Genomic DNA, 26,494 nt, shown 5'->3' with positions numbered 1-26,494 from the left:
CAGCAGCTGTGCCCAGCCCCTGGCAGCACCAGCAGAGTGGAGTTACTGCAGCACAGGCTGGAACAAGCCAGGGATGTCTGTGACTGACTGAGACAGATGCATAATTTTCCAAAACTGTCTGATTAGCTGCATGAACAGCCACAGCTCCATAATGGAATGCAGCTGGAATCACAGGAATGATGGAAACACTCATTTTCATCCCTTCTTCCAACATGAAGGGGCTCGGCAGGGGCTGAGCTCGGGGGTGACTGGGAGGTCACCAGGCACAGGACCCAGCTGGGAAATGCTCCCAGTGCCACTGCCAAGTACAGAGACTCAACTCCAAAACCCAAACAAGCACTTGGATGCTGTGCCAAGAGCATTAATGGATTCAGCAATCACCTGAATGCCTTTACATAACTTCTTCACACACTATGTGAGAGCACAGAATTAGAAGGTGGCAGAAATTGCACATTTGCTGCTCACAGGGCTAAATCTGCACACAGTGAGAGAAGATTCATGCACTGCATTCCAGCGTGGTCTGTTCAAGTGGCAGAATAATTCAAATTTACTTCAGCCCTTCTAATAACTTCAACAACTATTGAATAAAACATTCGGCTCGTCTACAGTACCGGGGAGAAAATTTGCTTTTTAGTTCCTGGCAGAGTGAGATGAAAAGCAGAAACAAAGCCAGTTCTCCCTGCAATAACTTACATCAAGTTTCATCAGGGTTGAGAGGTCCTTCTTTGCTGCTTCAACGATGGCATCAATATGTTTGGTGTTACAGGAGTCCTGCACAGCACTGTAATGGAAAACTGCTGAAGGAGTCTCTGTCACCGTCACAGTCTTCTTCAATATGGACTGCAAAGAGCAGAAACACAACAAGGATCATTTTAAACATTATAACTGGCACTTACCCAGCCAAAATGTGCCATATCATGTGTTCTCTCTACCCACCACAACTGGTGGTCTGCATAAAAGAAATGTAGGTTTCCAGAAAAGCAACAGCTTGCTAACTTCATTATCCCTGTATTTTTTTCTGACACTCGAGTCAAACAAAGTTACTCATCACAGCTTGTGAAAGGGAAAAATAAGAGACTTTTCAGAAACTGGGGAGCTTGATGGAACTAAAACTTAACCAACACAAAGATGGAGGAAACTAAAAAATGCCTGTCAAGGTCACAGTGAGCAACAATTTCACTTGAAAGTTTAGTCTGCAGTTTCATAATTCATGAATATTTTTGTGCTCTTGACTTCCAGGTCAGTATTCATAAAAATCAGACCACAAAAAGAAAAACAGATTTATAAACAGTGACTGGAGACCTCCAGGAAGTTCACAGGCTGATACACGTTTTTAATTCCTCGCTGCAAAGTACCAATCACAAAAAAGGCATGGTCTGACAAATCCACCTTTCCAAATGATGCATTTCATGAGTGAGGGGAAGGCAATACCTAAAATCAAGAAGTTGCAGGGGTGCTTTCAGACTGCTCACCAAGGGACTCTCCACAGAGTTTCAAGATTTGCACTAAAAAGCTTTAACAGTCACCAAAATCTACTGAAACCGACTATAAGTTAAAAAATAATAATACAGAAAAACCATTCAAGGCCAGGTTGGACAGGGCTTGGAGCAGCCTGGGCTAGTGGAAGGTGTCCCTGCCCACGGCAGGGGGTGGAACTGGGTGAGTTTTAAGGTCCCTTCCAACCCAAGCCAGTCTGACTCTGTAAGACCAAATATCCCAACTCCTACAGAGGTGCAAGGGCAGCGTTTCAAAGGCAGAAAACACTGGAATCACTCCAAGAAGAATGATGTACAAGGCAAGGACCAGGCTGGGCTCCCAGAGGATCAGACAGACCCACCTTGGCCGTCCCGGGGCTGCCAGCAGTGTCCTCTGGGCTCAGGTGCACCCGGGCCCTCTCGTAGGCCATGTCCATGTCAGACTTGGCACTGCTGGAATTATCTGAAAACAACGTGAAAATCTTGGTTTAAGCACCTCTTTTATTGCAGTTTCTCAGAAATAGCAGAAAACACACAAAGCGGAGCAACTTTAGCAAGAGGCGTCTTCACGTTCTTATTGATTCCCTCTGACCTGGAAGATCTGATGGGAACTTTGTATCCTGTCCTCTGAACTCACTCAAAATTCCCACACCCATTATTTTACTGGGTACAATCAGCATTTTGGGGTAGACAAAACACAGCCATTCACATCTGATGATTTTCTGGTGGATTTGCCTCTTCCTAACAAAATTTCCTTGTTGTTTTCAGGAAATGATTCTCATTAACTTCTTATCCACCAAACAAAAGAAACTTTTTTGTACCAAATAAATTGCAGGACCTTTCATGAGGAAGAATATTATGATCAGCAACTTCTTAAAGTCTCTCCATACAAAGCATTTCTCCTTGAAGTCTGAATAATCTCAGATCCTGTCTACAACTTGTCCAAACTGTGGTACTGAAAGTTCCATAAGAAATTCCCTTACAGGGAATTTATTTAATTCATGAATTTGAAGTCACTACAACCTCTATTCCTTACTTCCCAATTTCATACAGCTTAATTACATTAGCTCCTTGGCTGTCTCATCCACCTTCCAGGAACTCCTCTGAGCTAATCAATAACAGAAACATAACGAGGAAACTCTTCTTATTTAATTAAATACTTTGAGCAGGATTCCCCCATATCAGTCTGAGGATTTACAGATGAGTTTAAGAGTCATTCAGAAATTGCAATTTCCGTCAGCAAATAAACCTATAATAATTTCTATCATATTTCCATGCTCAATATGTTTCCAAAATAAATTATTAAGACTGTTTTCTCCTTTATGCCTTTTCCCTTCTGTCATTGTTCTTATACTTTTGCTTTTATAAATACAAATTGCTGCTCAGGAGTAGGCTGGGCCTTTAAGAAAACCAACTGTCTTTCCTGACTGGTAATTTTTGTGACCTAATAAGTTCTGAGAGGGCTCAAATTTTTAATTTTCCTTCCCTATATCCCCCTCTCCAAACACACACACTTGACTTTTGCCCAGAGCTTTGGGAAGTTGGCTTTTGGAAACATGGAGCTGCTCTATATTTAATAACTTGTGATATATGATCACACGAAAATACCACCCCCCCATGAAGAGCTGTCCTTAAATTTAATTTTAAAACCACCATTCTTTTATTTCTGTAGGGGCTTGACTCCTATTTCCCCCCCAGCTGAGACAACGGGAGAATCCCACTGTCCCAAATATTCAGATCTACCTCAGAGTACTCTTTTCCATGCCATCTTGAGGATGTGCCAGGGGAGGTTTACATTAGATATTAGGAAAAATCTTTCCAGGGAAAGGGTTGTAAAGCCCTGGCACAGGCTGCCCAGGGCAGTGGTGGAGTCACAATCCCTGGCAGTGATCAAAAAACCCGTGGATGTGGCACTTGAGGACATGGGCTAGTGGTGAACATGGTGGTGCTGCTGGGTTAATGGTTGGACCTGATGAGCTTAGAGAGGTTTTTCCCAACCTTAACAATTCTATGATTCTGTGATGTACAAATGTGAACCAATCTTTGCATGCAGTAAATCCACATCTGCCACTGGGGCCATAACATCATTTGGTGATCAGCCTCCAAACAAGGAACCAAACAAGACCCAAAGGTTATTATCAGCAGAACTTACAAGCCATAAAATCAGAAAAAAACTCCAAACAAACAAACCAACCAAAAAGCTGTTGAGTTTATCAACTGAATTTCATTTCACTGCAGCATTAAAGACCCTAAATCAGCTATAAATAAAAAAGCTGGGATAGCAGAACTAGCAGCTCCCTCTGGGCTGATCTGACTCCCTGTCAGTCACCTTGACCCCCCAGTCCCAGTGTCAGCAATTCCTGAGCCCCAATACACCAAGTGCATTTCTAATCTAAACACACCTCTCCTGTAAAACCCAAATAATCCGATAATGGGCACGTAGGCACGGAGAGCATCCTCTGCACTTTAAAAACCCAGGCAGAGGAGAACGAGGAGGCATTCTAAGAATGAAAGCTTATGTCTACTAGACTTCTATTCAAAGCAGAATCTTCATCTCAGTCGTAGAGCTGAGCTGCCCACGCAGTGATTAATTAAACTGTCTTGCTGCTCCAACGGGAGTGGGAAAGGATCCGGCAGAACGAGCTTCAGCTGGAACCGTTGAGTCAAAGGAACAGAAGGCAGTGGGAAACAGGAGTGGAATGTGATCCTGTGTGAGGAACATGTGCTTGCTGGTATCCCACACACTGCTGGGATGGAAGTCACTGCAAAAACAATGGCAACTGGCAGCATTCCAGTGCCTCTTCCCTGCCAAGCACTCGCTCGCTGAGCTACCTGCCCTGCCTGCTGCGGGTGGTCCCACACTCCCACAGGGCTTTGGGCTTGGAGGGGAAGAGCAGCTTCCCTGAAGGCTTGAGAAGCAAAAAACAACAAACAAACCAATAAAAGACAGCTGCTATTTAACCTTAAAATAATAGTTAGGAAGACACACTCCCAGGAACAATAAATGGGTGAATTTATCACAGAAATGACCTTGCTGTTTTATTTCCTTCTTCTAATTCCTCTGTCCACCAGATGCTTCACATGAATTAGTTCCATCTTTCTCCACAAAGGGTCAGTACACTTAAAAAGCAGAGTAGCCTGAGCTGGCAGGATTCCCTCATCTACACAACTGCTATGCTTCAAGTTAGAGAACTGCACAAAACCCAGAAGAATAAATTAGACCCCAGCCCCAGGAGCAACTCAGGCAAAAGTGTTTTCCCCCAAAGGAATTTTTAGCAGTTTTTGTTAATTCTAATGAGCCAAGCAAATCAGGGAGATGTTGAGATATCAGCACCTACATGACTCTAATACAGACAGTTCTCTCCTCTCTGAGTCAGTAATAAACATAATCAATATTCCATGAAGCCTGAACACACAGTAAGGCAGTGGAATAGAATCTGAAGCAAGATCCTGATCTTGTCATTACAGACATCACAACACTTTCTGTGCAAACTAAACAGTAACCTCAGTGCAGGGAGCAGAAATCAGCTCTGTTAACTGAGGCAAATCATAATTACTCAATTAGACATGCTCCTTCTGTCAGTAAAAATTAATTTTCTCTCTCTGCTAAGGTCAGTGTACACCGATATAACTCTTGTGACACACAAAAGGAGAAAGGGAGGACAAATGGACATTTCCACAGATAAGTTTGCAGGGATCCAGCTCCTGAGAACATGCAAGGACTGTCCCTTACAAGTGTCACAGGGCTGCACAGGCAGAGCTCACTGAACTGCCCTGTGTTCAGGGCATTACCTAATTCACCACTGATTCAAGTCTGCTGGTGTGTTTTTTAATGCATGGTGCAAAACAACCTCACACACAGGAAAATCAAGCCAAGCCCCATTTCAAGTCAAGCGTTTTTTTTTTCCCCAGTTCAAAAAAATGAGGTACTGACCACTAGCCAAAAATCCCACTTCTCCATCACATCCATCCCTCTGGACAATAACATGGAAGCTATGAAAAAAATCTAAGTGAGAACCCTGTACACTTGCCCAGCAGGAACTGAAGAGGAAACAAATCAGCCCTTCAGTATTAAAAACAAAGGAACTCCCCATTCCCCTCCTCTCTGCACACCCCCAGCTTAATGGGATAGCAACAAATGACACAAACCTTGCCCTGGGCAAAGCCCTCAGCAGGGAGGGCTCCCTCAGCCTGTGTCCCTCCTTTCTCCTTGTCTCCATACTCTTTAACCCCTCACAGAATGTTCTTATCTTCTAAGCCATCTAACAGCCAAGGTGAGCAACAAAAGTACCTTCTAAAGTACCCAGGGCACCTTTATTCCACTGATTAAAGGTTTTATGAGTTCTCTATTAACAATTTCTAAGCATGACCTCCCAACTCCCTCACAAGGCTTGGTTTGGCACTCAGCTAACACAGATGCCTTCCCCCTGTGATTCCCACAAGCCCAGTTTCCCCACCTTGGAACACAAAGCTGTCCTGAACACCTGGCCCAGAGGAAGATGTCTACAGTGGAGATGACTGGAATTGCCCTAAATACTGATACTGCAGCATCAAACCAGCTCTGCCTCATAAATGTCTCCTCACAGCCTCCAGTGATCAATCACCTTTATTATCCACTCAAAAAAAACATTCCCCTAAAAGCAGCAAAGCCATGTGTAATGTGCTTTTTGGGACAATGAGCCAAGCAAGAATTGTGTGTCATCTTTTGTATGAAAGATGATGGCATATCATCATAACTCACTTTGTTTCAGTTATAGCAATTAATAAAGCTCTTCATTTGCAGGCCTTGGTAGCCAAATTACTGCATGTTCCCCATTGCTAATAATGACAGCAAGGGAATGCTCTCTTGGATAATAGTCCACTTGTTACTCACTAAATAAATTTTTGACAAATGAGTTAGGAAGCAGCACTACTGCACAATGATTATCTACCACAAACAGGTCTGCAAGATGATTATCTATCATAAACAGGAAGATCATCTACCCCAGCACTCCAGAGATCATGTGGTTTCCCCCCAAATGATCAGACAAATTATATTTTTCCCACAATTTTGCCAAGCAGTACTTACTAGAAGCCTCTGCAGACCCTGCATAGGGAGGTGATGAAAGGCTTCTCCTGAAAATGTGCTCTGTGTTTTCTGCACCAGAAATCTTCAACGTATCTGGAATTTAGAAACAAAAATCACACAAATGTAAAAGCAAGGTAACCTCAAATAAAATAAATTTCACTGGCAGCAAGAACCTCTCACTACCCACTGTGTTAAAAGTTTTGAAACATTAATGTTAAACATTGTTTAAACCTGTTCCCGGTTTTGATTTAATTAAGGGGGTTTTTTCCAGGTGCAGAGGCAAAATTCAACTCTATTTTCCTGGGTTTACCTTCAGTAGTGACATTTTAGCCTGATAAGACACATATCCAGCAATTCTTCTGCTGGTATCTAGAGTGCACAATTTTCCCAGCTCCTCCTATGCATTCAAAATTAGGAGTCACTTTTTTCCTCCTCCCCCTCATCCCTCAAAATAATTAAAAAGACAGTACTAATTCCCCTTTGAAGCTAAGGGCCACCCAAAGGCTTCAAAACTGAAACTCATCTAAGGCAATTCCTAATTAATAAAATAAAAATCCTCTGATCAATAGCAGTGATATCAATAGTTGATCAAATCAATAGGACAAGGCTTTAAGCTGAAGGAGGGCAGGGTTAGATGGGATATTGAGAAGGAATCTTCCCTGTGAGGGTGGGGAGGCCCTGGCACAGGTTGCCCAGAGAAGCTGTGGCTGCCCCAGCCCTGGAAGTGTCCAAGGCCAGGTTGGATTTGGAGCAGCCTGGGCTAGTGGAAGGTGTCCCTGCCCATGGCAGGGGGTGGCACTGGATGAGCTTTAAGGTCCCTTCCAACCCAAACCATTCTGGGATCCTGTGATTAGCACAACAATTAAAGAAGGTCACAAAAGCTACTCCATGTTTCCAGAAACATTACCCATTTCCAGTCCTTCCCCAGATCTTTCAAACTTCTCTCCACGATCCTCCTCCAGTGCACTGGACACTGATCTTTTCCCAGCTTTGCTGGTGCTTCCTCCAGCTGTGACACTGGTCACAGACACCAGTGGGATGGCCTGGCTCTGCTGCAAGAAGCAAGGGGAGAAGGAAACATAAATCACACACTCACTCCTGTCCCACAGGCCTGGAGCCTGCTCTGACCCCCAGGGACTGCTCCCAGCTGTGGTGATCAATCAAAGATCACCAGGGGTGACTCGTCATGGGATCCACCAGTTCCCTCATCCATCCCAGCAGGGTCTGGGCACTCAAAACTGGCCAGTTTGATTAAGTATTCCCTCACCTTGTCACAAAAAAAAAAGGGAAATAACCTCTCCAACCAGTTTGTTGGGTTAGAAAGCCATTATTTTAAATTATATTAGACATTACTTACAGCACTGGGTGCATGGGGGATCTCTGCACCTCAAATGCACACTCAGCAACCAAACAGACCAGGTTATAGATACGAAATGAATACATAATCACTACACATCCATCACATCTCCAGAATACACACACATATGCTGACTACTTCTGTGAACTTATTTGGATATGAGTAGGGGTGTTTGGAGGGTCTCTGTTGTTTGGGGAACACCCCATTCCCCAAACTTTCCCTCTGTGGTCCCAGATATCCCAATGAATCTCTTCTTGAAAGTGTCTCAACTCCGTGGTCCAGTCACGTTGTACTTTTCTCACTGTCTTTGCTCCAACACACTGTCTTTGTTCTCAGAACTAAGACATCTGCTGGTACATATTAATCACTGCTAGAGGCACTAAGCACTATCTGGTACAAGACTAGGCATTAATCATGGATATAGGGATCAAGCACTATTTTGCTAAAGTTACAAGAATTTCCCAACATCTTCCCCCACTGCTGCACGGCCTCCTTTTTGAAGAGATTTAACTTGTTCGGTCAGAACCTGACCCTCTGCCACCACAGGGACAGCATTTTTCACACTGGTAGAGGCAGAGGTGACCAGGAACCATTAACAAATGTCAGGACTGCTGGAGCACAGAGCAGAGCACATCCATCACTTTGGAGAGATGCACTTTGGACACTGAAGCCTCCCAGTAATTCCCCAGGCGTCGGCGTGGGCTGGGTTTTATGGGCTGGTTGTACAAGTACCTCACTTCTCAAGTACTGTCATTAGGAATTTAATATGTAGCATTTGCTTTACAACCTTCTGGAAGGAGGAAAACCTCCCTGTGCCCAGTCAGAGCTGAGGGACAGCCCCCCAAACTCACACAGCTGAAGAGCTCCGTGGTCAGACCCAGGTAGTTGTGCAAAGCCAGGAATGTCACCCTCTGCAGCCTCACCATGATGATCTGCAAACAAGAAGCATCAGGAATGGATTCAGCATTCTCCCACACTTGTTCTGGCATTTAGATACAATCATGTACCACAGTACCTGAAAGCACTTTATAAAACACAGACTGTACCCTCAGCTGAAATTCCTTTTTAGCAGTTGATAAACTGAGACAGAGTGAAGTGATTTACAATGACTTCACAATCATTTGATGGAACAAGAATCCAAAGCCTCACTCACAAACATCAAATGCTTTTTGCTTTCTGTAAACATCAGTAATGGAAGTCCCTTGAAATAAAAGTTTTTGCTTCCAATTTTCCCCTCTCATTAAAAAAATTAATGCATCTTTCCCCATTCAGAACCTGAGCCACTGCTCCACAAGCACTCAAACCTAACCCAGAACATCAGTGCCACCCGACCTTCCTCTGCCCTGCCAGATAACTCCCACTCCTAAGCCATCCTCTCTTTTGTACCAGCTCTCCCAGAGTAAATTAAGTTGGTGTTAATGATCTGTTCTCCTCAACCATCAGGACGAGGAGGTTCAGGTGTCACTCATAAATCATCCAGATACCAGAACAGTTTGCAAGGACAAAAAGATTTAGCAGTGATAGTAAAACAAAAGGACAGCCCAGAGTGACTCATCAGACACTGCACCCTTTGGCTGCTACACCTGAGGGACGAGGCAAACTGGAATCCTTAATTCCTGATCCTTGCACCACCTCCCACCTGCAGGAGGGACCAGCCAAAGTTCACTGCTCACCTGAGAACAGTCTGAGCTCCTGCAAAGCAGGGGAAGGTGAACTTTAAGCTAACCCAAAGCACAGCTCTTTCCTCAGGTGCTGACAGACACTTCTGAAGTGGAAATTCACATATCCAGCTGAATTCTGTGAATTTTCCAAAGCATCACCCCTCACCAAGCAGCTTCTAAGGGACCAACAGTCCTATTTCAGAACATGTGACAGGCTGTTCATGATCCTAAGCCATTCTGAAGCACTGCTGGTGCTCACCAAGATGCAGAGCCCATGCAGCACCTTCTCCCCAAGGACCAACAAGCTCACAGTGCAGGTCAGGCTGATTAAAGAGGCTACCACAGGCAGAAAATCAATCAATTAAGATATATATATATATAAATTATTTCTACCTGTATGTGGTAGTGCTGGGATTATTAAGTCTAGGGCTTTAACAACTAGGGGAATAGCAGGATATATCCCAAATCTTGAGCAGAAGCTGTACTGAGCAGTTCCATGCCTGCCAAAGGATGGTGAACTTGCTGAACCTCTAAATGTCTTCCTTGTAACTGAAATACAAGTGATTCCCCTTTCCCCCTCAGTTCTACCTACCTGCACCACTCTCACCAGAGTTTCAGGGTATTTTTGGAACACATCTTGGAAGGCACTTGCTGGAAGTCTCAGAATTGTGGATGGAGTGGCTGCTCGGGCCGAGACTGTTTTGTACGGAGCAGGGTGGCCCTGATGGAAAGTTCCAGAGACACAAGATTAATCCACCAACTATCCAACTCAAACCTTCCCAAATTCCTGCTGTGCTGCTCTGTATGTCTGGCAGACATCATCTGACCACAGAAAGGCTTGGACTTGTGCTCCATGACCCACGGGTGGAGTAACGAGAGCGAACTCACACCAGCAGTTCCATCAGAATTGAACAGAGACAGAGGCAGAGAAATAAGAGCTACAAGGAGGTGGATCAGGTTAAGGGTCTGTCAGTTCTGCCACAGTTATTACAGACAGAGCCAGGCTTCAGGAGCACTTCAAATTCCAGCTGAAGAGAACAGAGGGTTTGCTGATTTTATTATCTGTACTGACAGCCAAGCTATTTGCTGCAAAAACAAGCCCAGACTCACACAATCAGTACAAAATACAACAAAATTGTACAGTAATTACATACATAATGGAGTGAGACAAAAACCAGGCAGACTTCTTGTGTTTCAAGATACATATATATATATATATGTCTTCATATATATATATATGAAATATTCCATGTGACAAAGCCAAACAGCTTCTCTTTACTTAAGACAAAGTGGGTCTAGAACATCTTGCTCAAAGAACAGATTGAGAATTAACAAACCAATGAAAAATAAAACTGCAAGTGGGCAGAATATAGAGATTTTTTTTACACTGGAAGGCAAGCCTCAGGTTTAGGATTTTTCCCCTTGAATCACAATAGATTTTAACAAAAATCTATTGCCAAACACTTGGACAAAAACCTCCAGACAACACCCCTTCTAAAATGTAATGCTGGAAAAATCATCTATAACTCATGAATTAATTTACTAATACATCAAATACTGATCTACCCTATATTTCTAAGATAAAATGAGCCCTTTTACAACACAGGGAAGGAGCAAAGGAAGAAATGGAGTTTCTGCTTCAACAGCCACCTCACAGCTTTCCCCCTCCCAAGCACTAAACACAAAGATATTAAATGCTGATTATAAAGGACACAACTCCCAAGTCTTCCAGAGCACCAGACAACTCCACACAATCACTGGGAAGGAATTCCTGCCTAAAGAACCCAGCAAAACCAAACAAGAGACTTTCTGTACCACAATAATCACTCTGGAAAATAAAGCTGCAGCTCTGTCTGCTGGTCTGCAAGGCACCACGAAGTAGGTTCTACAATTAAATTAAATTAATTGGAACCAATTTCTTAATTACACAAACTTCAGCTGACCTTTTTATACAATCTGGGGATGATATTAATAGCTTTGATTTTAAGTTCCTGAGGGACTGGAAATTTTAAACATCTCTTTGACCTACAGGGCAAAGTAACCAGTGTCCTCAGTTTTCTTAAGTTTCTTTTAATTAGGTAAAGAAATTAACAAAAATTAACAAAAATAAATGCAACAATCCTCTTTTACAAACCAGTTTAAAGTCTGACTTCAGATAAAGAATTAATTTGGAATTCTTATACTTAAATGCAATAGAAAATGTATATAGTCTGGTTTTAAGTGCACGGATCACTGAATTTGCCACCAACTGTATGTCCTACCAATCTCTACATCAAATATATAGTGAAAAGTAAGGAAATTTAGTAAATCTTTAATTGCTGGACAAGGATAAACACCAAGTTTAATAGTCTTCCATAACAGTTATTCCCAAGAGCCAAATAAGCCCTGTTTATACAGTAATGTGGTCTCCAGTCTGCCCAGTAAAGTGTTTGGGTTTTTCTTGTGCTTGTGAGAGGAGAGGCCAGTCCTGAGAGCGTCAGAAAACCAGTTTTAGGATAATAATGGATAATGATGCAGCAGGCTTTTCCACCAAAGAACAGCCCAATCCTCCAGGTTTTCAGCATATAATTTTGCCTTTTTGATATCCCTGCATGAGAGCAGCTCTGTTCTGAAAGGGCCAACACCACAACTAATGGGTTTGGAACATGCTAAAAGCTGTGAGAGGAGCTCAAGGAGGAAATGTTCCCTAATTCTCAGTTCTCTCAGAAACAAAATAATCAGCAGCACAGGGAGAATACCAGGTTTAAATTATACTGTTTTGCAATCCCACACTCAGATGACAGGAACAGTTAAGTTATAATCAGGAGTGAAACAGGGTTTTTTTCAAAAGAACTTTTTGTTCTCAGGGCAGGTAACTATTTACTTGTTCCAAGAACTGTGAGATGTCACCTACAAGCAGCAGCCAAATCCAAATGACAGCTAATGGCCAAATCCAAATGAATATGGTTAAGAAATATGCTACAAGAGATACAGGTGCTTTACATTCTGCCACCTGCAGTGGTTACTCCTTTTTGTACCCAAAAATCTGGCATCTTCTCTCTCTTTTCATTGCCTGGGATTTGTCTTCCTCCCCTCCTACCTGACACCCTCCTCACTGCACCCAAAGCTCTTGCAGCAATCAATCTCTTCTTTATAACCTCATCTATCTTGTCCAGTGCCACTTAGACAGACCTGAGCCCTGCAGGCTCACCTTTATCCAAGTGGTTTTTCAGCTTCTTTTAATCCTGACTTTCATTTTTCCCCCCCTCAGTCACTGCCAGTTGATCAATATTCCTCACAGCCTCTTCTTTTTCACTCCTGCTCCCAGTTTTCCTAATACCAACTCCACAAAGAGGACAAGAGAAGAGTCAACCCCAAAGCTCCAGAGACCAGCATCACAAGCCATCTCTACTGGTCCCATTTAACTCTGGATGAACATTCCCTGTCCAGGGAGGAGCTCTGGCTGCACACACGAGCTCTCAGCAACAGCTGCTGAACACACTTCATGGACATCAACAATGCTCAGCTCAGAGACTTCTTGAATATCTGGGGCAGGATCAATTCAGAGTCAGATTAACTACACCTCAGAATTGTTCCAGAATACCAGGAAAGGGCCTGTACCTACTTGGATTCAAAAGCTTCCAGCTTCTCCTTCCAGTTTAGAGAAATCAGCATCGATCTGTTCTCAGAATAAGTGAAGTCTCATGTCACAGCAGGTACCTTTGCATTTAGTAGATCTAAAGGGGCTTTTCAATTTAAAAACTGAAAGATTAAATTAGAAAAGTGCCTCTTGTGTGACCTTTCTTTTAGATCCAACAACAAGAGCTCTTGCAGCAACCCCAACTTTCTCACAAACCTCTCAGCTGAGTGAGGGACCAGCCTGACATCATGTGCTACAAAATCAGCTGAAAGAATCCCAAATTTAGATAAGGCAACTGAAATCCTCTCTGAATACCCCCTTTCTTCATGTCAGAGCCTTGTGCTGGGTGACAATTAAGGTTATGTTATCTGTAGGAAGTTCTAACTCACTGATTTGGAATTACACTGAGTCGTCTCCTCTACTTTGATCAACTTCCTCACTCCTTGCCCATTTTCATGCTTCTCCCATAGCCAAAGCCAGCAAGGGACATAAGGAAGAGGAAAAACAGAAATAAACCAGGCAGTTTTATTTCCCACAAAGCTGGGAAATGAGGAACAAAAGAGTTGTAAAAATAAATGAGAACAAGTTTAGCAAAAAAAAAAAACCTGCAAGGTTTTTTCATTCCATGTTCTTCTCCACACTGCTAACTCTATTCAACACACTTTCAATCACTTTTATTTTTTTATTTACCAGTGGTATAACTAATGAGAAAGAGAAAAAAAAATCATAGAGTGAGAATTAAAAACCAAAAAAGATCCCAACACAACACAAAATGAATGGCAACACTCTTAAAAAAAACAAATCCACAAGACACTGTTATACAAGAAGGATTTCTTTTCCTATATTCCTTTATAAAGCAAGAACATGACTAGTATTAATGTTCCTATATGATGGTTCTGCTCTTTAGAATATTGTCATTAAGAAAATGTAGTGGTGGAAGTAACAAGGAGAAAGGTACTAATACAAATTTACAAATATATTAATGTGAATTTGACAGCAAGAACTAGACTTGTACAGTCCAAATTATTCACATGCCATTACCTTCTAAAGAAAAAAAGTGTGACCAAGCTTAAAAATTTGTATCCCTGTCAATAGGTTTCATGGGAACTATAAATACAGATATATAGATGCATGTTTGCATTTAAAATGGCAAAGAACACTTTAGAGAATCCTTAAACTACTTAATGGTACCTTTTGATGAACAGAGACAGCCAAGCACAAGAGAAACATGATACAAGGTCAAACATGAATACAGATTTGATTATCTTCATCCCCTCAACTACTAAAAATCCTTCAAGAAAGCACATTCAGTGCTTGAGTATCATCAAAGATGACAAATTCAACACCTTCCATTCAGGTATTCCCAAATAGCTGTGCTGGGATGATTTCAGCAAAACCATCAGTGTAATTCCAACTGGAACAAAACCCACCAATTTGTACATCAAATATGACCCCCAAACATTCAGCTCATCCTGTCCCCTGCCAAGGAGCACAACCCTCAGCTGGTCACCAGCACCACTGGTGGTGGAAAATAAATCAATCCATCAACTGTTTTCACAGTATAATCACAGTAATAGCAACTGTCAGGTTTATTTTCATTAGATTAAATAAAAATAAATTCAGTAAGCAACAAATCAAACTGTCAGGCACGTGGTGTGACTCTTGGGGATGGTTGCAGGGCTGAGGGTTGGACTCAATGGTCCTTGTGGGTCCCTTCCAACTCAGCACATTCTGGGATTCTGTGAAACAGTGTAAAAGCCTGGAATTCTGGGCCCCAACCTGGTCCTGCTCCTGACTTGAGTTGTGCCCTCGAGCAAATCAAACCCTGTCTGACTTCCAGACATAAAGGAACAATCCAAATCCTCCTGCTGATCAGGAACAGCCAGAGTTACACTGCCAAGCACACGACTCACAACCACCTCACACACCCCAGAGCTCACTCTACACCTGGGAAGGCCTGGGAGGAGGAGAAGAGTTCATCAAAAAACCATTTTGCATCCTGAGTCCTTCCCAGGAATATTCACCTCCTGCTCCCCCTGCCAGGCTCTGGCCCCCAGCAGCACTGCAGGAACCCTGCAGCTCCCAGAACTCACCGTGATGACATCGAGGATGCTGAGAAGGCTGTGGACACTGTCTCCTGCCAGCACCTCCTTGACCACCACTTCTGTTCCATCCTGCAGGCACAGACACACCATCACTGCAGGCTCACAGCTGCATTTTGGCAAATTTGGAGCATTTCAGAAAGCTTCACTTGCTCCCCTCCTCCCACACACTCTAAGCAGCTCCCATTCCAGGTTCCCCATTGGGACTTGGATGCTTTGTTTTGTCTCTGCTCTGATGGAAATGTGCTCATTCCAACCACAGGCTTTCAAATCATCATTCTAAAAGTGATAAATTAAAAGAAACTAAAAGCCAGTTTTGTCTGGGGGGAGTTGGACCTGCTTGTCTTTGCTTTGTAACCACCAACAAAACAAAGCTTCCTTCACTCTGAGGCAGAATCAGCCTCCTTTATCGAGGGGTTTCATGTCAGGAACAGCAAAATGTAAAATTATACAGAAATCATCAAAGTTGGTATAATTTCCAAACACGAGTCCCCTGCATTTTCAGCCATTGGAAACCTGTTCACAACCTAAAGCCAAACTCAATGTTCAGTCAGGAAGAAGAAAAATACTAAAAATCAAACTTGGCAGAAATGATCACAAGGGCTGGCACTCAACATTTTAAGACTCACCCATGAAACAAACCATCATTTCTTTTCCCTGTCTATCCAAAAGTGAATCTGACTCTTCCACCTCCCAGGTAAAACCCAGTAACTCCCATTAGAATATTCTGCAGTGAGCGTGGTCTCTCCTGCTCTCTGTGCCCACCTACTTTCTATAATGACCACCCCAAAAGTGAATGTTTCCAGGGCCACCTTGCACCCTGTCCTCCCTCAATAACTGTGTGTGAGGATATTTCAACGTGCCCCATCAGCACTGTGTCCTTCTCTCTCACCTGAGACACGAGGGACCAGAGCTACAAACCTTGATCTTTATGAACGCCACGGCCCCGAAGGGTTGGGAGTAATCCCTTCTAAATCACTATGACTCACAGGCCTAAGTCTAATCAATGCTTAATGATTCATGCCAGGCTATGTGCTATGCCAACAAATGTATCTTTAAAACTGCAGATCAGTTGGTTCTTACACTTTCTTGGATGCAAACTTCCAGCTTCCCATCCTGCACGACGTAGATGCTGTTGTCCAGCTGCCCGGGACGGAAGATGTACTCGCCCTCGTGCAGCTGCACGAAGAACATGTGCTTGCACAGCTCCAGGAACAGAGGCTTCTCAAAGTGCCCAAGGACCCTGCAGCAAAGAAAATGCAGAGGGAAACCCAAAATCACCAGTGCCCATGGAAAATCCTTCCTAAATTAGCAAAGTACGAATAACGGAGGAAGCCCTGAGGGGCTGCTGTGGGGCAGGAGGAGCAGAGCTCCCCAAAACAGAAGTGCAAGAGCACTGTGAAACACTGAGACTGTAAATATTGGGGTTCCTTTGGAGAAGAACTCCAAGGAATGACAGCAGGCTCAGCAGGAAGTGCAGCCAGCCTTCTTCCAGCAAACACCAGCACGGCTTCGGAAGGAGAAGGAATTTAAAACCCTGCAGGACTCACACACTGCAGGAGAAAAGTTACTCCATGGAACTCTCCCTTTTAGTGCAGCTGCCCTGTCCATGGAACCAGGACACAGGAGAAATATTGAAAACACAGGGAAAAATTCCTGTCATCTGCACACACTTTAAATTTGGAATATTCCATCTCCTGCAGGTAACGTCCACCTGGACTCCTCCAGTACTGAAAATAGCCAGTCACTACCAGGCAGACAGAAATACAGGTCTTAAATCTGATCACTCTGTTACAGAGCTCCATCAGCTCACATTTATCAGGATTAATCCATCAAATTCTACTGCAACATCAATTAGTCACAGGAGATCATAATTCCACCAGATGATTTAAATAGCATTTTTATTCGAGAATGTATGACCTTCAGGAATTAATTACATCATATCTGGGAGAAAAAATTAACATCCACAAACAAAACCAAAATTACAGATTGGAAGATCTGAAACTCTTGGCTGTGTCAGCAAATTTAACCTCTTGCTGAAGGGGCACAAAGACCAACCCTTCTTCTTAATCTGCCCAAGAGCCCTGGGGATTAACTTGACTTTGATTTGATTTGCAACCTTTTCAGCCAGAGAAGTAAAAGATTCTGCAGCTTAGAGAGCTGTCAATATGGTACCCAATTAACATTTACCAATTACGATGCTTTTCTGTACCAAAAAATTGTCAGATAGAGCCTACAGAGAAGTTTTAAAATGCACCGCATCTGTTCATGTTAGAACACCTTCATTATCACTATCCCCAAATTCAGGCCACTAATCTACATCCTTTTCCCCCTCCTCATATTTTATTTTTAAAACAAACTCCATTATTTTCTTAACGTTTCTAGAAAATTCAAAGTCCTTTATTCTGTCCTCATGCTCAGATGAATTTCAGTCAACTCCTTCAAGATTCTGACCCTGCAGCCATAAAGTCTGAGACTTGATACAACCTGCCAAATATTCACATCACTTGGACATCCAGACTCCAAACTTATCTTCCCATTTAACATTACCTGACATTTTTAAGCATGTACAGGACTTCTGATGGCAAATGGGAATTCTTCACATCAAATTCAGTCAGATCTGCCTCTAGCAAAGAGGGAGGAGGCTCTTTCCTCTGCAGAGTTGGACATTCCTTCTTAATACGTAGAATCCTGCAAAGGAAAACGTGAGTCAGGGAGCCAGGACATCCCCTCATTTGTCTTAATTATATAGTAAGTGCTGAGTAAGTATATAGTGAATACTAAACACTCACCATCCCAAGTTACACATCATCAATTAGCTAAACCTTCCACCCTCCTGCCTTTCTTCAACCAAACCAGACAGTGCTGCACAAACCACCCCAGTCCAGCAAACTCCCCACCTGATCCTCAGCTGAAAGGACTGGGAAAAGCCAGGAGCTATGGAAAAGTGCTCTGCTAAAGACTGGACCACAAATAAAAACTCCAAACCCGTCCTCCATGGCATAAATTTCCCCCTTCCCAAAAGCCCAAGTACCTTTTAGCCAGAGATAAAACTTTTGCCCGTTTGCGCATCCTCTGGCGCGGCACCGTGTTCCCAACCAGGGAGTTTGGAAGAGTTGTAACCTGGGAGGAAAGAAGGAAAACAAAAACAGTTACCAAAACCCACAACAAACCAGAAAAACCAACCCAGTAGTTCCAACTCTGCAAAGGTTCCAACCCATCCCACAGCCATTCAGAACCACAGAATGTGCTGAGCTGGGAGGGACCCCCAAGGACCATCGAGTCCAACTCCTGGCCCTGCACAGGCCCAGCCCCAAGGGTCACACCCTGTGCCCCAGAGGATCATCCAAACCCTCCTGGAGCTCTGGCAGCCTTGGGGCTGTGCCCACTGCCCTGGGGAGCCTGGGCAGTGCTCTGGGGGAGGAACCTTTTCCTGAGATCCAACCTAAGCCTCCCCTGAGGCCACCGGAACATGAACAGTGTGAAACGCTCCTGTAAGACCTCAGAGGATTGGAACAACATCTGCTTCAGGATCACTTCCTTTCTATGAAGCAAGCAAAATATATTTTGATTTTACTAAGCAACTGCTACGGTGGTAATGGACGGTAGGGAGGAAAAAACCTTCAGCTGTGGTTCCCACTCAGGAACACTCAACATGAGGAAGAGGAGGAAGGCACTGATCTCTCCTCCCTGTGACCAGTGACAGGACCCAGGGAATGGCTGGAGCTGTGCCAGGGCAGGGTCAGGTTGGATCTCAGGAAAAGGTTCTTCCCCCAGAGGGTGGTTGAGCACTGACCAGGCTCCCCAGGGCAGTGGGCACAGCCCCAAGGCTGCCAGAGCTCCAGGAGGGTTTGGACAACGCTCTGAGGGACAGGGTGGGATTGTTGGGGTGTCTGTGCAGGGCCAGGGGTTGGACTGGATGGTCCTTGTGAGTCCCTTCCAACAGAGGATGTTCCATGATTCTACCTGGCAGTCTGTGTGCTGACAAACCAGGGCCACAATCACATCTGAGCTGGTGACAAATCAAGGCTTTTTCCTACCTTTCTTAGTTCCCAAGTGCCACCCTCTGGAGAAACACATCAACTGCTACACCAAGAAAACCCCTCATTAGTTACTTCCAAAACATTCCTAGTTCTTAATTTGTTTCTCAAAGAGTTGAATCTCTGTAAAATATCTCTGTCACAAAATAAATCTTTAATTAGTTTGGAGGGGTATTTTTAAAGTAAAACCTTGGTATGTTATCAAAAATCCCCAAATTACAATCCACAGCAGTCAGTGTGTAATAGCCTCTGCCTTATTCAGGAATAAAAGTAAAAAGCAAAGTCTAAAACCCCAAACCCAAAAATACCTGAAATGAATTTCCCATGTGGAATTCTAAGCATTCTTTACTTACGTGACTTACATATAAACAGCTGTGTTAAAGAATATTAAAATTGTGAAGTTGCACATTAACATTATGAGGAATATTAAAATTATGAAGTTGCACACACACAGTTTCCTCCACTGAGGGCTTTTTTGGCCAAGCTCTACATAAAGGCTGACCTGCAATGCAAGGTTCAGGGAGTAACCACCTCCTCCACAACGAGACAGAGCTCCAGAGCTGAATATTAAACCCAGCACAGTGTCTAATTAAGTCCAGGTATTTGAATTCACCTCAACAAAGTGAATGAGGCAGAAGGCCATGGCAGCTCACAGGAGGAAATGTTCCTCAACACCCAGTGACTGGCAACCCAAGGTTCATTTCCTGCACCTTATTTTTCCAGAGATGCAGGTTCCCAGTGCCCTGGCACTGGGAGTGCTCTCCTGGACTCAGCAGGTCATGGCACAGGGCACAGCCAGGACCCCCCCCAGCCACACTCTGCCTCTGGGCCCCCCACAAAAGGGGCCAGTCCCAGCCTGGCCTTGCAGCTTCCCAGGAGTTCTGACTCTCCAGGACAGAGGGCAGGGAGAACATATCACAGAATTAAACAGCCTTGGTTCTTCCCCAGCCGTTTGCACCCACCATCCTTCACTAAACAGAGGATTATAAATAAGCAACAAACGTTTGGGGCTCTGAAAAGCACCACCTGAGGAAGAAGTAGCTTTCTAAAGTCAGGGATTATCAGTAGCATCACATATCTATCTATCTATCTATATCTCATACATCATGGCTAGGCTTCGCGAACGAAGATTTGGGAAGGACTCTACCCACGTTTCTTGTACACATATATGAGAGATACATATATTATATAGATATATCTGTTATAGATACATATCATACATTGATAAAACAAGGGGGAACGGCTTTAAACTGAAAGACAGTGGATTTAGATGGGATATTGGGGAGAAATCCTTCCCTGTGAGGGTTGTGAGGCCCTGGCACAGGTTGCCCAGAGAAGCTGTGGCTGCCCCATCCCTGGAAGTGTCCAAGGCCAGGTTAAATGGGGCTTGGAGCAACCTGGACTAGTGGAAGGTGTCCCTGCCCATGGCAGGGGGTGGGATTGGATGAGCATTAAAGTCCCTTCCAACCCAAACTACTCTGTGATTCCATGATATTTAAACAATTTAAACAGCAGTTAAGATATTCAGTGATTTATTACTACCCTCACTGGCTGCAAATATTCTTGAAAGAGCTAAAGTTTGGCCAGAAGGAGAAGCTCCTGCTGCTCCATCAGCAATTCAGGAAGCACTCCAGGGGTTCTGAAACATCCACAAAATTCCAGCAAAATTTTACAGGTTGAAGGCCTAAAGTATTACAGATTCTACACCTCCCAGAGTGGATTTTAACCTCCCTTCCCTCCCCCTGTGCCAGATGCTCTCACCTTCCTCATGATCTTCCTCCCATAGAACATCACTTTGTCCCTCTTGCGGAACCTGTACTGGGGCACGTGGGGCTGAAGCTGTTCTGGAACAGAGAAGCACCACGTCAGAAACCACCTGCTGAGGGAAAACACCTGAGCACAGCTTGGCAATTCTGCTGCCCTGGCTCCTGTCTGCTCAGCTGGCACCTCTCAGGGTCAGCACTGAGAGTTTAAACCAACCCAGGACACACCTCAGTACCCAGCTCTGAGCAGCCAAGCCAGAGCAAGGAAGAGCTGGTTTGGGGTTCTACCTCAGCACCAGAGGAGATAAAGGGTTCTCTAAACAGATACAAGGATTAGGCAATTTTAATCTCACAAAGGAAACCTCTAATTCAATCATTTCTCATTACTGTAACAGTGAAATCACAGCAGGGCAGAAATCATTTGCATAATTTACAGCTGATAATAAGGCTGATCCTAATCACACACTGGAGAAATAAACCCCTCCAGCATCCTGAACGTGACAGTTTTGGATTCTGGGTTCAGACCCGGGTAAGTGAATCAACAGAAGTTCTTCATCCTTTTAATGCTGTTTTCCTGCAAGAGCCACCCCTTCACAGCAAACAACTACCATAGATTATTACAAAAATACTCAAGGTAGCTGGGAAAACTGTTTTTAAAACTTACTTAGTTATCAAATACTTACTGGATTGTCTCAGTCTTCTGTACACAACAAACACAACAACTGCAATAAACAGCAGTGCCACTGCAGCTCCAATTGCAATTCCAGTCAGCTGGGAGGGAAGTTTAGGGAGAAAGAAGTTAATATTTTCAGCTTTATAAATGTACTATGTACTTTTTGGAGGGCTGAGGCACACAGAGCTCAGTAGGATATCTAAAAAGTCAAGCACGTTCATAAATACTTGATTTTTAATTCAAACATCACATATGCAAGAAATTTAAGCTCTATCAGTGGCTCACATGCAAAATATTCCACATTTTTCTTCCCAAAGATCTGTGAGCTGATCAACTCAATGTACAGGAGATGAACAAGGGCCTGGAGTGACAGGACAAGGGGGAATGGCCTTAAGCTGAAGGAGGGCAGGGTTAGGTGGGATATTGGGGAAAAATTCTTCCCTGTGAAGGTGGTGAGGGGTTGGGATGGAATTCCCAGAGAAGCTGTGGCTGCCCCATCCCTGGAAGTGTCCAAGGCCAGGTTGGACTGGGCTGGGAGCACCCTGGGCTAGTGGAAGGTGTCCCTGCCCATGGCAGGGGGTGGGACTGGATGAGCTTTCAGGTCCTTCCCAAACCATTCTGTGATTCTAAATAACAGGAATTAATTCCTGCCTCGTGCCCAGTGCCAGTAAAGAAACAAACACTCAGACTTTGACAATTCCTGACAGTTCAGGAGAAGCTGCACACTCTGGATTCACAGCCAACCTCCAGCCATACTTTACCATAGTGGTGTGTATCCTGTCCTCCACAAACTGCAGCATGGGGGTTGCATCTCCTGGCATCACAGCCTGGCACCAAAAGGAAGGTGAAATTAGTTTCCCACAACTGGCAAAAAGCCTCCATAAAAACATCTCAGTGCCTGGTCTGTCACACACCTTAAAACACAACTGGATTGTGTTTTTCAACATCTTTCTTTCACTTTGCAAACACAAACATTCAGTGGAGAGGGGTTATCAGGGGAGTTTTGAGTTGGTGTCAGTTCAACACATTCTACACAGCCCTAAACCAGGCAATAACTTTTTTTTGGTGGTTTTAAGTTCTTTTTTTGGTGGTTTTAAGTTATTCAGAGCAACAAGGATAAGAATGGAATGTAAAAGACCTTATGAGACTGAGAAAATAAGTCATAAACCAGCAGGTTAAAGTCATCATAAAAAGCAAATGATGCACATGGGCAAAAGCCCTGACCTCAGGTGGACTGTCCTGGGACCTGTGCCCACCACTGCTTCTCAGGAATAAAACCTGGCAGTTAAAAGAACCTCACAAATGCCAGTTTAAAACTTAGGAGAAGGGGGGGAAAGGCAAAAAAAAAATACTACAAACAAGTAGTAAACAAAGCCAGCAGAAGGAGATATGTCACCCTGCAAGTCTTGAACCTGCCAAGTCCTTGAATAAAGCACTTCACACAGTTCTGGTAACAATTCCTGCCCCTGGTTCCAGACCTGGATGACATCTGAATTTAGCTTTGCCACCAAGAGAAAAATGAAGTGCACACAGAGTCACCAAACTGGTCTCTCTCATAAAATTAATTCCAGTTCTACAGCACAAATGAAACTCCTGCCTGACCAGTCACCTCTCACTGCGCTCACTTTGGCTTCTCAGGTCGCTTTAACACAGCACATGGACAATTTATCTTCCCAACATGAGTCAAACTAACTCTATCACTATTCTTATCAGACTATTATTCATGGGATAGTAGCAGAAAGTCACAAAAATTTGAAAAAAATCAAAAGCTGAATACGTGGTAGCAACAGATACAACACCTGGTGACACAGAGGGTTCTTGGTGTAAATCTATTGTGGTCACTTAATGTATTTCCCCTTGACAGTGTCAGGGACATGGACAGCTCTGCTGCTCTCCAGGCCTGTGGGATCTCAAATAACATCAAAAATAGTAGTTGCCAACTGACACTCACAGTCCTGCTCCAGGAGGAGGAGAAACAAACCCACGAGCAGAACAAAACCCCACCGTGCCCAGAGTGAACCCTCAGCCTCAACGAGGGAAAGAAGAAATTCAGAGCTCCAAGAAACCCTGAGAGGTTCTTGCAAGGTTTTCACCAGTGAAAACATGGTATTCTCCACCCAGACCCAGGAGGGGATCTTTTCTAGCACTGCCAATCCTTCTGGAAGAGCAGAGGGAGCAAAGCAGACAAGGTGAGCTGTTGGAGACAACTGGGACATGTCAGCAATTCCTGGGCCATGACAGCACCTGGGGCAGGTGTGAGGTCATGGGCAGCTCCTCTCTGAGGAGGGCTGTGGCCAGCACCCAAATCCAAGGACTTCACAGGTGCCTCACACAGCCCCAAACAATTCTCGGACCCAAAACACCTGTGGGATAACCCTGAGAAATCCCTCATTCCATCAGAAAACGGAGCAAAGACCTGCTTAAAGGATGGATTAGCATAAAGAGCTTTTCTCTGCTTCTTGGTGTTGGAGTTTCCTTAAGAAACAGAGACTTTAACTGCAACCAGCACCAACATGCAGCCTCATAACTAATGCTCACACCCATCCAGAGTCCAGGCACAAACACTCAGCTCTGCTGAGAGTCCAACAACATCTCCTTGCAGTCCAAGGCAAACACTGAGACATTCCCCATCCTGGGAGGGGTAGGAAAAGCTTATCAGCACTGAAAGCAAGGCCTTAAAATTGGGACTGCCCAAAACATCAGACTTCCTCCTTGCTCTGAAGCACCCAGGGTCACATGCCTTGTTTTGACTACAGAGATTGGAGTTTCACAAAACAATTTGAAGTGCCCAGGAGTAGGTTGCGTGTATTTTTTAGTTCTGAGAACCAAAATAGAATAGAATAGAAGAACTATTTTGTTTTTCACAACTGTGAAAAGCACCACATGCTTTGTTGGACCACGAGTTTCCAGTTTATGGTTAAGAACAAATGCAAGGAGAGCAGGCTGCCAGAATTCTGCAATTCTCCCTTCTTTAAGCTAAAACCATACAAAACAAAAGGTATTTAAACCATAGCATTGTGCAAACAGTTTAAAATACAAAGCAGACTATGAATGGTTTGTAGCAAATAAAAAAAAAAATTTAAAATAATAAACACACAGATAAATGGGACCAATCCTCAAAAGTTTGAAAGGATAAAACTCTTGGAAGGAAAGGTTCCTTCAAAGTAAAAGCACCTAAAGGCAATGCCCAAATGTTATCAAATTAGGTACAGCACCTTTCAGCTGCTGGAAACACTCCCAGGGAAATAAATATGCCAAAAAACAAGAGCAAAGCCAAGTACCTCAAGGCTGGTGATGTTGTCTTCTTCAGCCATGTCTGGAGGCACAGCAGGAGCAAAAGCAAAACCAAAAAGAGAAGACTGAGTTAAGAGACAATCACACTCTCTGATCCAAGTTCTTGAACAATACAAGAACACAAGGGGAATGACAACTTTTTAACTTTATCATCCCTTCGTGCCGAGCAACAAAACCCAGCAGTGAAGTGCTGGGGGACAGGGCTGTGTCTGCTAAAGAAACTCCTCCACAGCCACAGGTGTTCACACACGGGACAGCCCGGGTGCCCACAGCCCGATGGCACAGCCAGAGCCACCTCGGGGCACCCGCGCTCCAAGGAAAAGGGAGCACCGGGATGGCACTGCCCGGGGCACACCGACACTGTGCGGGGCGACCGGAGCGGGACCGGGCTGCGGGGCGGGGCAGCACCGGGGCACCCTCCGGGTCAACCCGGGTAACCCTCCTGGTCAGCTCCGGTCAGCCCGGCTCACCGTCCTGGTTACCCACCGGCCAGCCCTGGATCACCCTCCCGGTCAGCTCTGGCCGGACCCGGGTCACTCTCTTGGTCACCCCCTGGCCAGTCCCGGGTCACCGTCCTGGTCACTCCCCGGCCGGACCGGGGTCACCCCTCCGGGTCATCCTGCGGGTCAGTCCCGGGTTACCCTCCTGGGCAGCCCCGGGACACCCCCGGGTCACCCTCCCCTGCCCTGTCCCGTCTCGCCCAGTCACACCTCGGGACACGGGAGAGAAACAACAACAACCCCCCCCCTTCCGCCGGGACACCGCGACACCGGAGCCCGGCGGGGGCACCGCGGGGCCGCACCGCCCGCAAGGCCCGGGTCCCGCCGCCGCTCCTCGCGGAGTCCCGGCACCCTGGCACGCCCTCACCTGCAGCTGCTTCAGCTCCTACTCCAGGCGCGGTCCCCATCCCGCTCCCAGTGCCGGTCCCGGTCCGGCTCCCGGCGCTCGCCGCTCCCCGGGCCGGGGCCGAAGGGCGCGGGGCGCACTCCCCGCCCGCCGCCGCCAGAGGGCGCGCCGCCAGAGGGCGCCCCGCCCACCCCCGCCGCTGATTGGCGGGAAAGCCCCGGCCTCGCCAGGCCCCGCCCACCCCGCGGGACGCTCGCCGGTGATTGGACCGGACTGTGCGAGGGAGTATTGGCGCTGCGGATTGGCTGGTGTTTGTCAGCCAATGGGAGCGGGCGGTGTTGCGTGGTGGGGAGGCGGGAGGGCGGAGAGGCCGCTCCGGGTCGTGAGGGGAGAGAGGAGGGACCGGCCCCGCCGAGCCCCCGGGGCCCTCAGGGACCGGCTCCGGCTCCGCTGACCACCCGAGTGCCTTCAGGGACTGGCCCGGCCCGGAGAGCCCTCGGTGCCCTCAGGTATCGGCCCGGCCCGGGGAGTCCTCGGTGCCCTCAGGTATCGGCCCGGCCCGGGGAGCCCTCGGTGCCCTCAGGTATCGGCCCGGC

At 45.3% G+C, this 26,494-nt stretch overlaps 2 protein-coding genes across 5 annotated transcripts in view; one reads left to right on the top strand and one right to left on the bottom strand.

Moving 5' to 3' along the window:
- PNPLA7 (patatin like phospholipase domain containing 7) overlaps nt 1-25,998 on the bottom strand; it is a 142,848-nt gene extending 116,850 nt beyond the window's left edge. Inside the window, exons 1-15 of one of the 2 annotated variants that reach the window (XM_027687457.1) lie at nt 25,920-25,998; nt 25,040-25,074; nt 22,520-22,585; nt 21,769-21,856; nt 21,084-21,166; nt 18,317-18,405; nt 17,833-17,973; nt 16,366-16,525; nt 15,274-15,354; nt 10,154-10,282; nt 8,752-8,832; nt 7,451-7,595; nt 6,544-6,636; nt 1,838-1,938; nt 694-840 (exon numbers count right to left, since the gene is read on the bottom strand). In XM_027687457.1, the coding sequence (XP_027543258.1) occupies nt 694-840; nt 1,838-1,938; nt 6,544-6,636; nt 7,451-7,595; nt 8,752-8,832; nt 10,154-10,282; nt 15,274-15,354; nt 16,366-16,525; nt 17,833-17,973; nt 18,317-18,405; nt 21,084-21,166; nt 21,769-21,856; nt 22,520-22,585; nt 25,040-25,074; nt 25,920-25,959 (1,479 nt within the window). In that variant the 5' untranslated portion in view covers nt 25,960-25,998. The remainder of the gene's footprint in view (nt 1-693; nt 841-1,837; nt 1,939-6,543; nt 6,637-7,450; nt 7,596-8,751; nt 8,833-10,153; nt 10,283-15,273; nt 15,355-16,365; nt 16,526-17,832; nt 17,974-18,316; nt 18,406-21,083; nt 21,167-21,768; nt 21,857-22,519; nt 22,586-25,039; nt 25,075-25,919) is intronic. The other variant, XM_027687458.1, reaches the window with a different exon arrangement.
- The window catches only part of MRPL41 (mitochondrial ribosomal protein L41), a 1,440-nt gene continuing 808 nt past the window's right edge, over nt 25,863-26,494 (top strand). The window contains exon 1 of one of the 3 annotated variants that reach the window (XM_027687462.1): nt 25,863-25,870. The gene's annotated coding sequence lies outside the window, so the exon portion shown is untranslated. Of the gene's footprint in view, nt 25,871-26,237; nt 26,445-26,494 lie in introns of those variants that run through there. The other 2 variants (XM_027687460.1, XM_027687461.1) reach the window with 2 other exon arrangements.

This window comes from Neopelma chrysocephalum, unplaced genomic scaffold (assembly GCF_003984885.1).
Source record: "Neopelma chrysocephalum unplaced genomic scaffold, ASM398488v2 Primary Assembly neopelma1_74, whole genome shotgun sequence".
NCBI lineage: Eukaryota > Metazoa > Chordata > Aves > Passeriformes > Pipridae > Neopelma > Neopelma chrysocephalum.
Note: the sequence above shows the minus strand (reverse complement) of the source record. Positions and strands in the feature narration are given on the sequence as shown.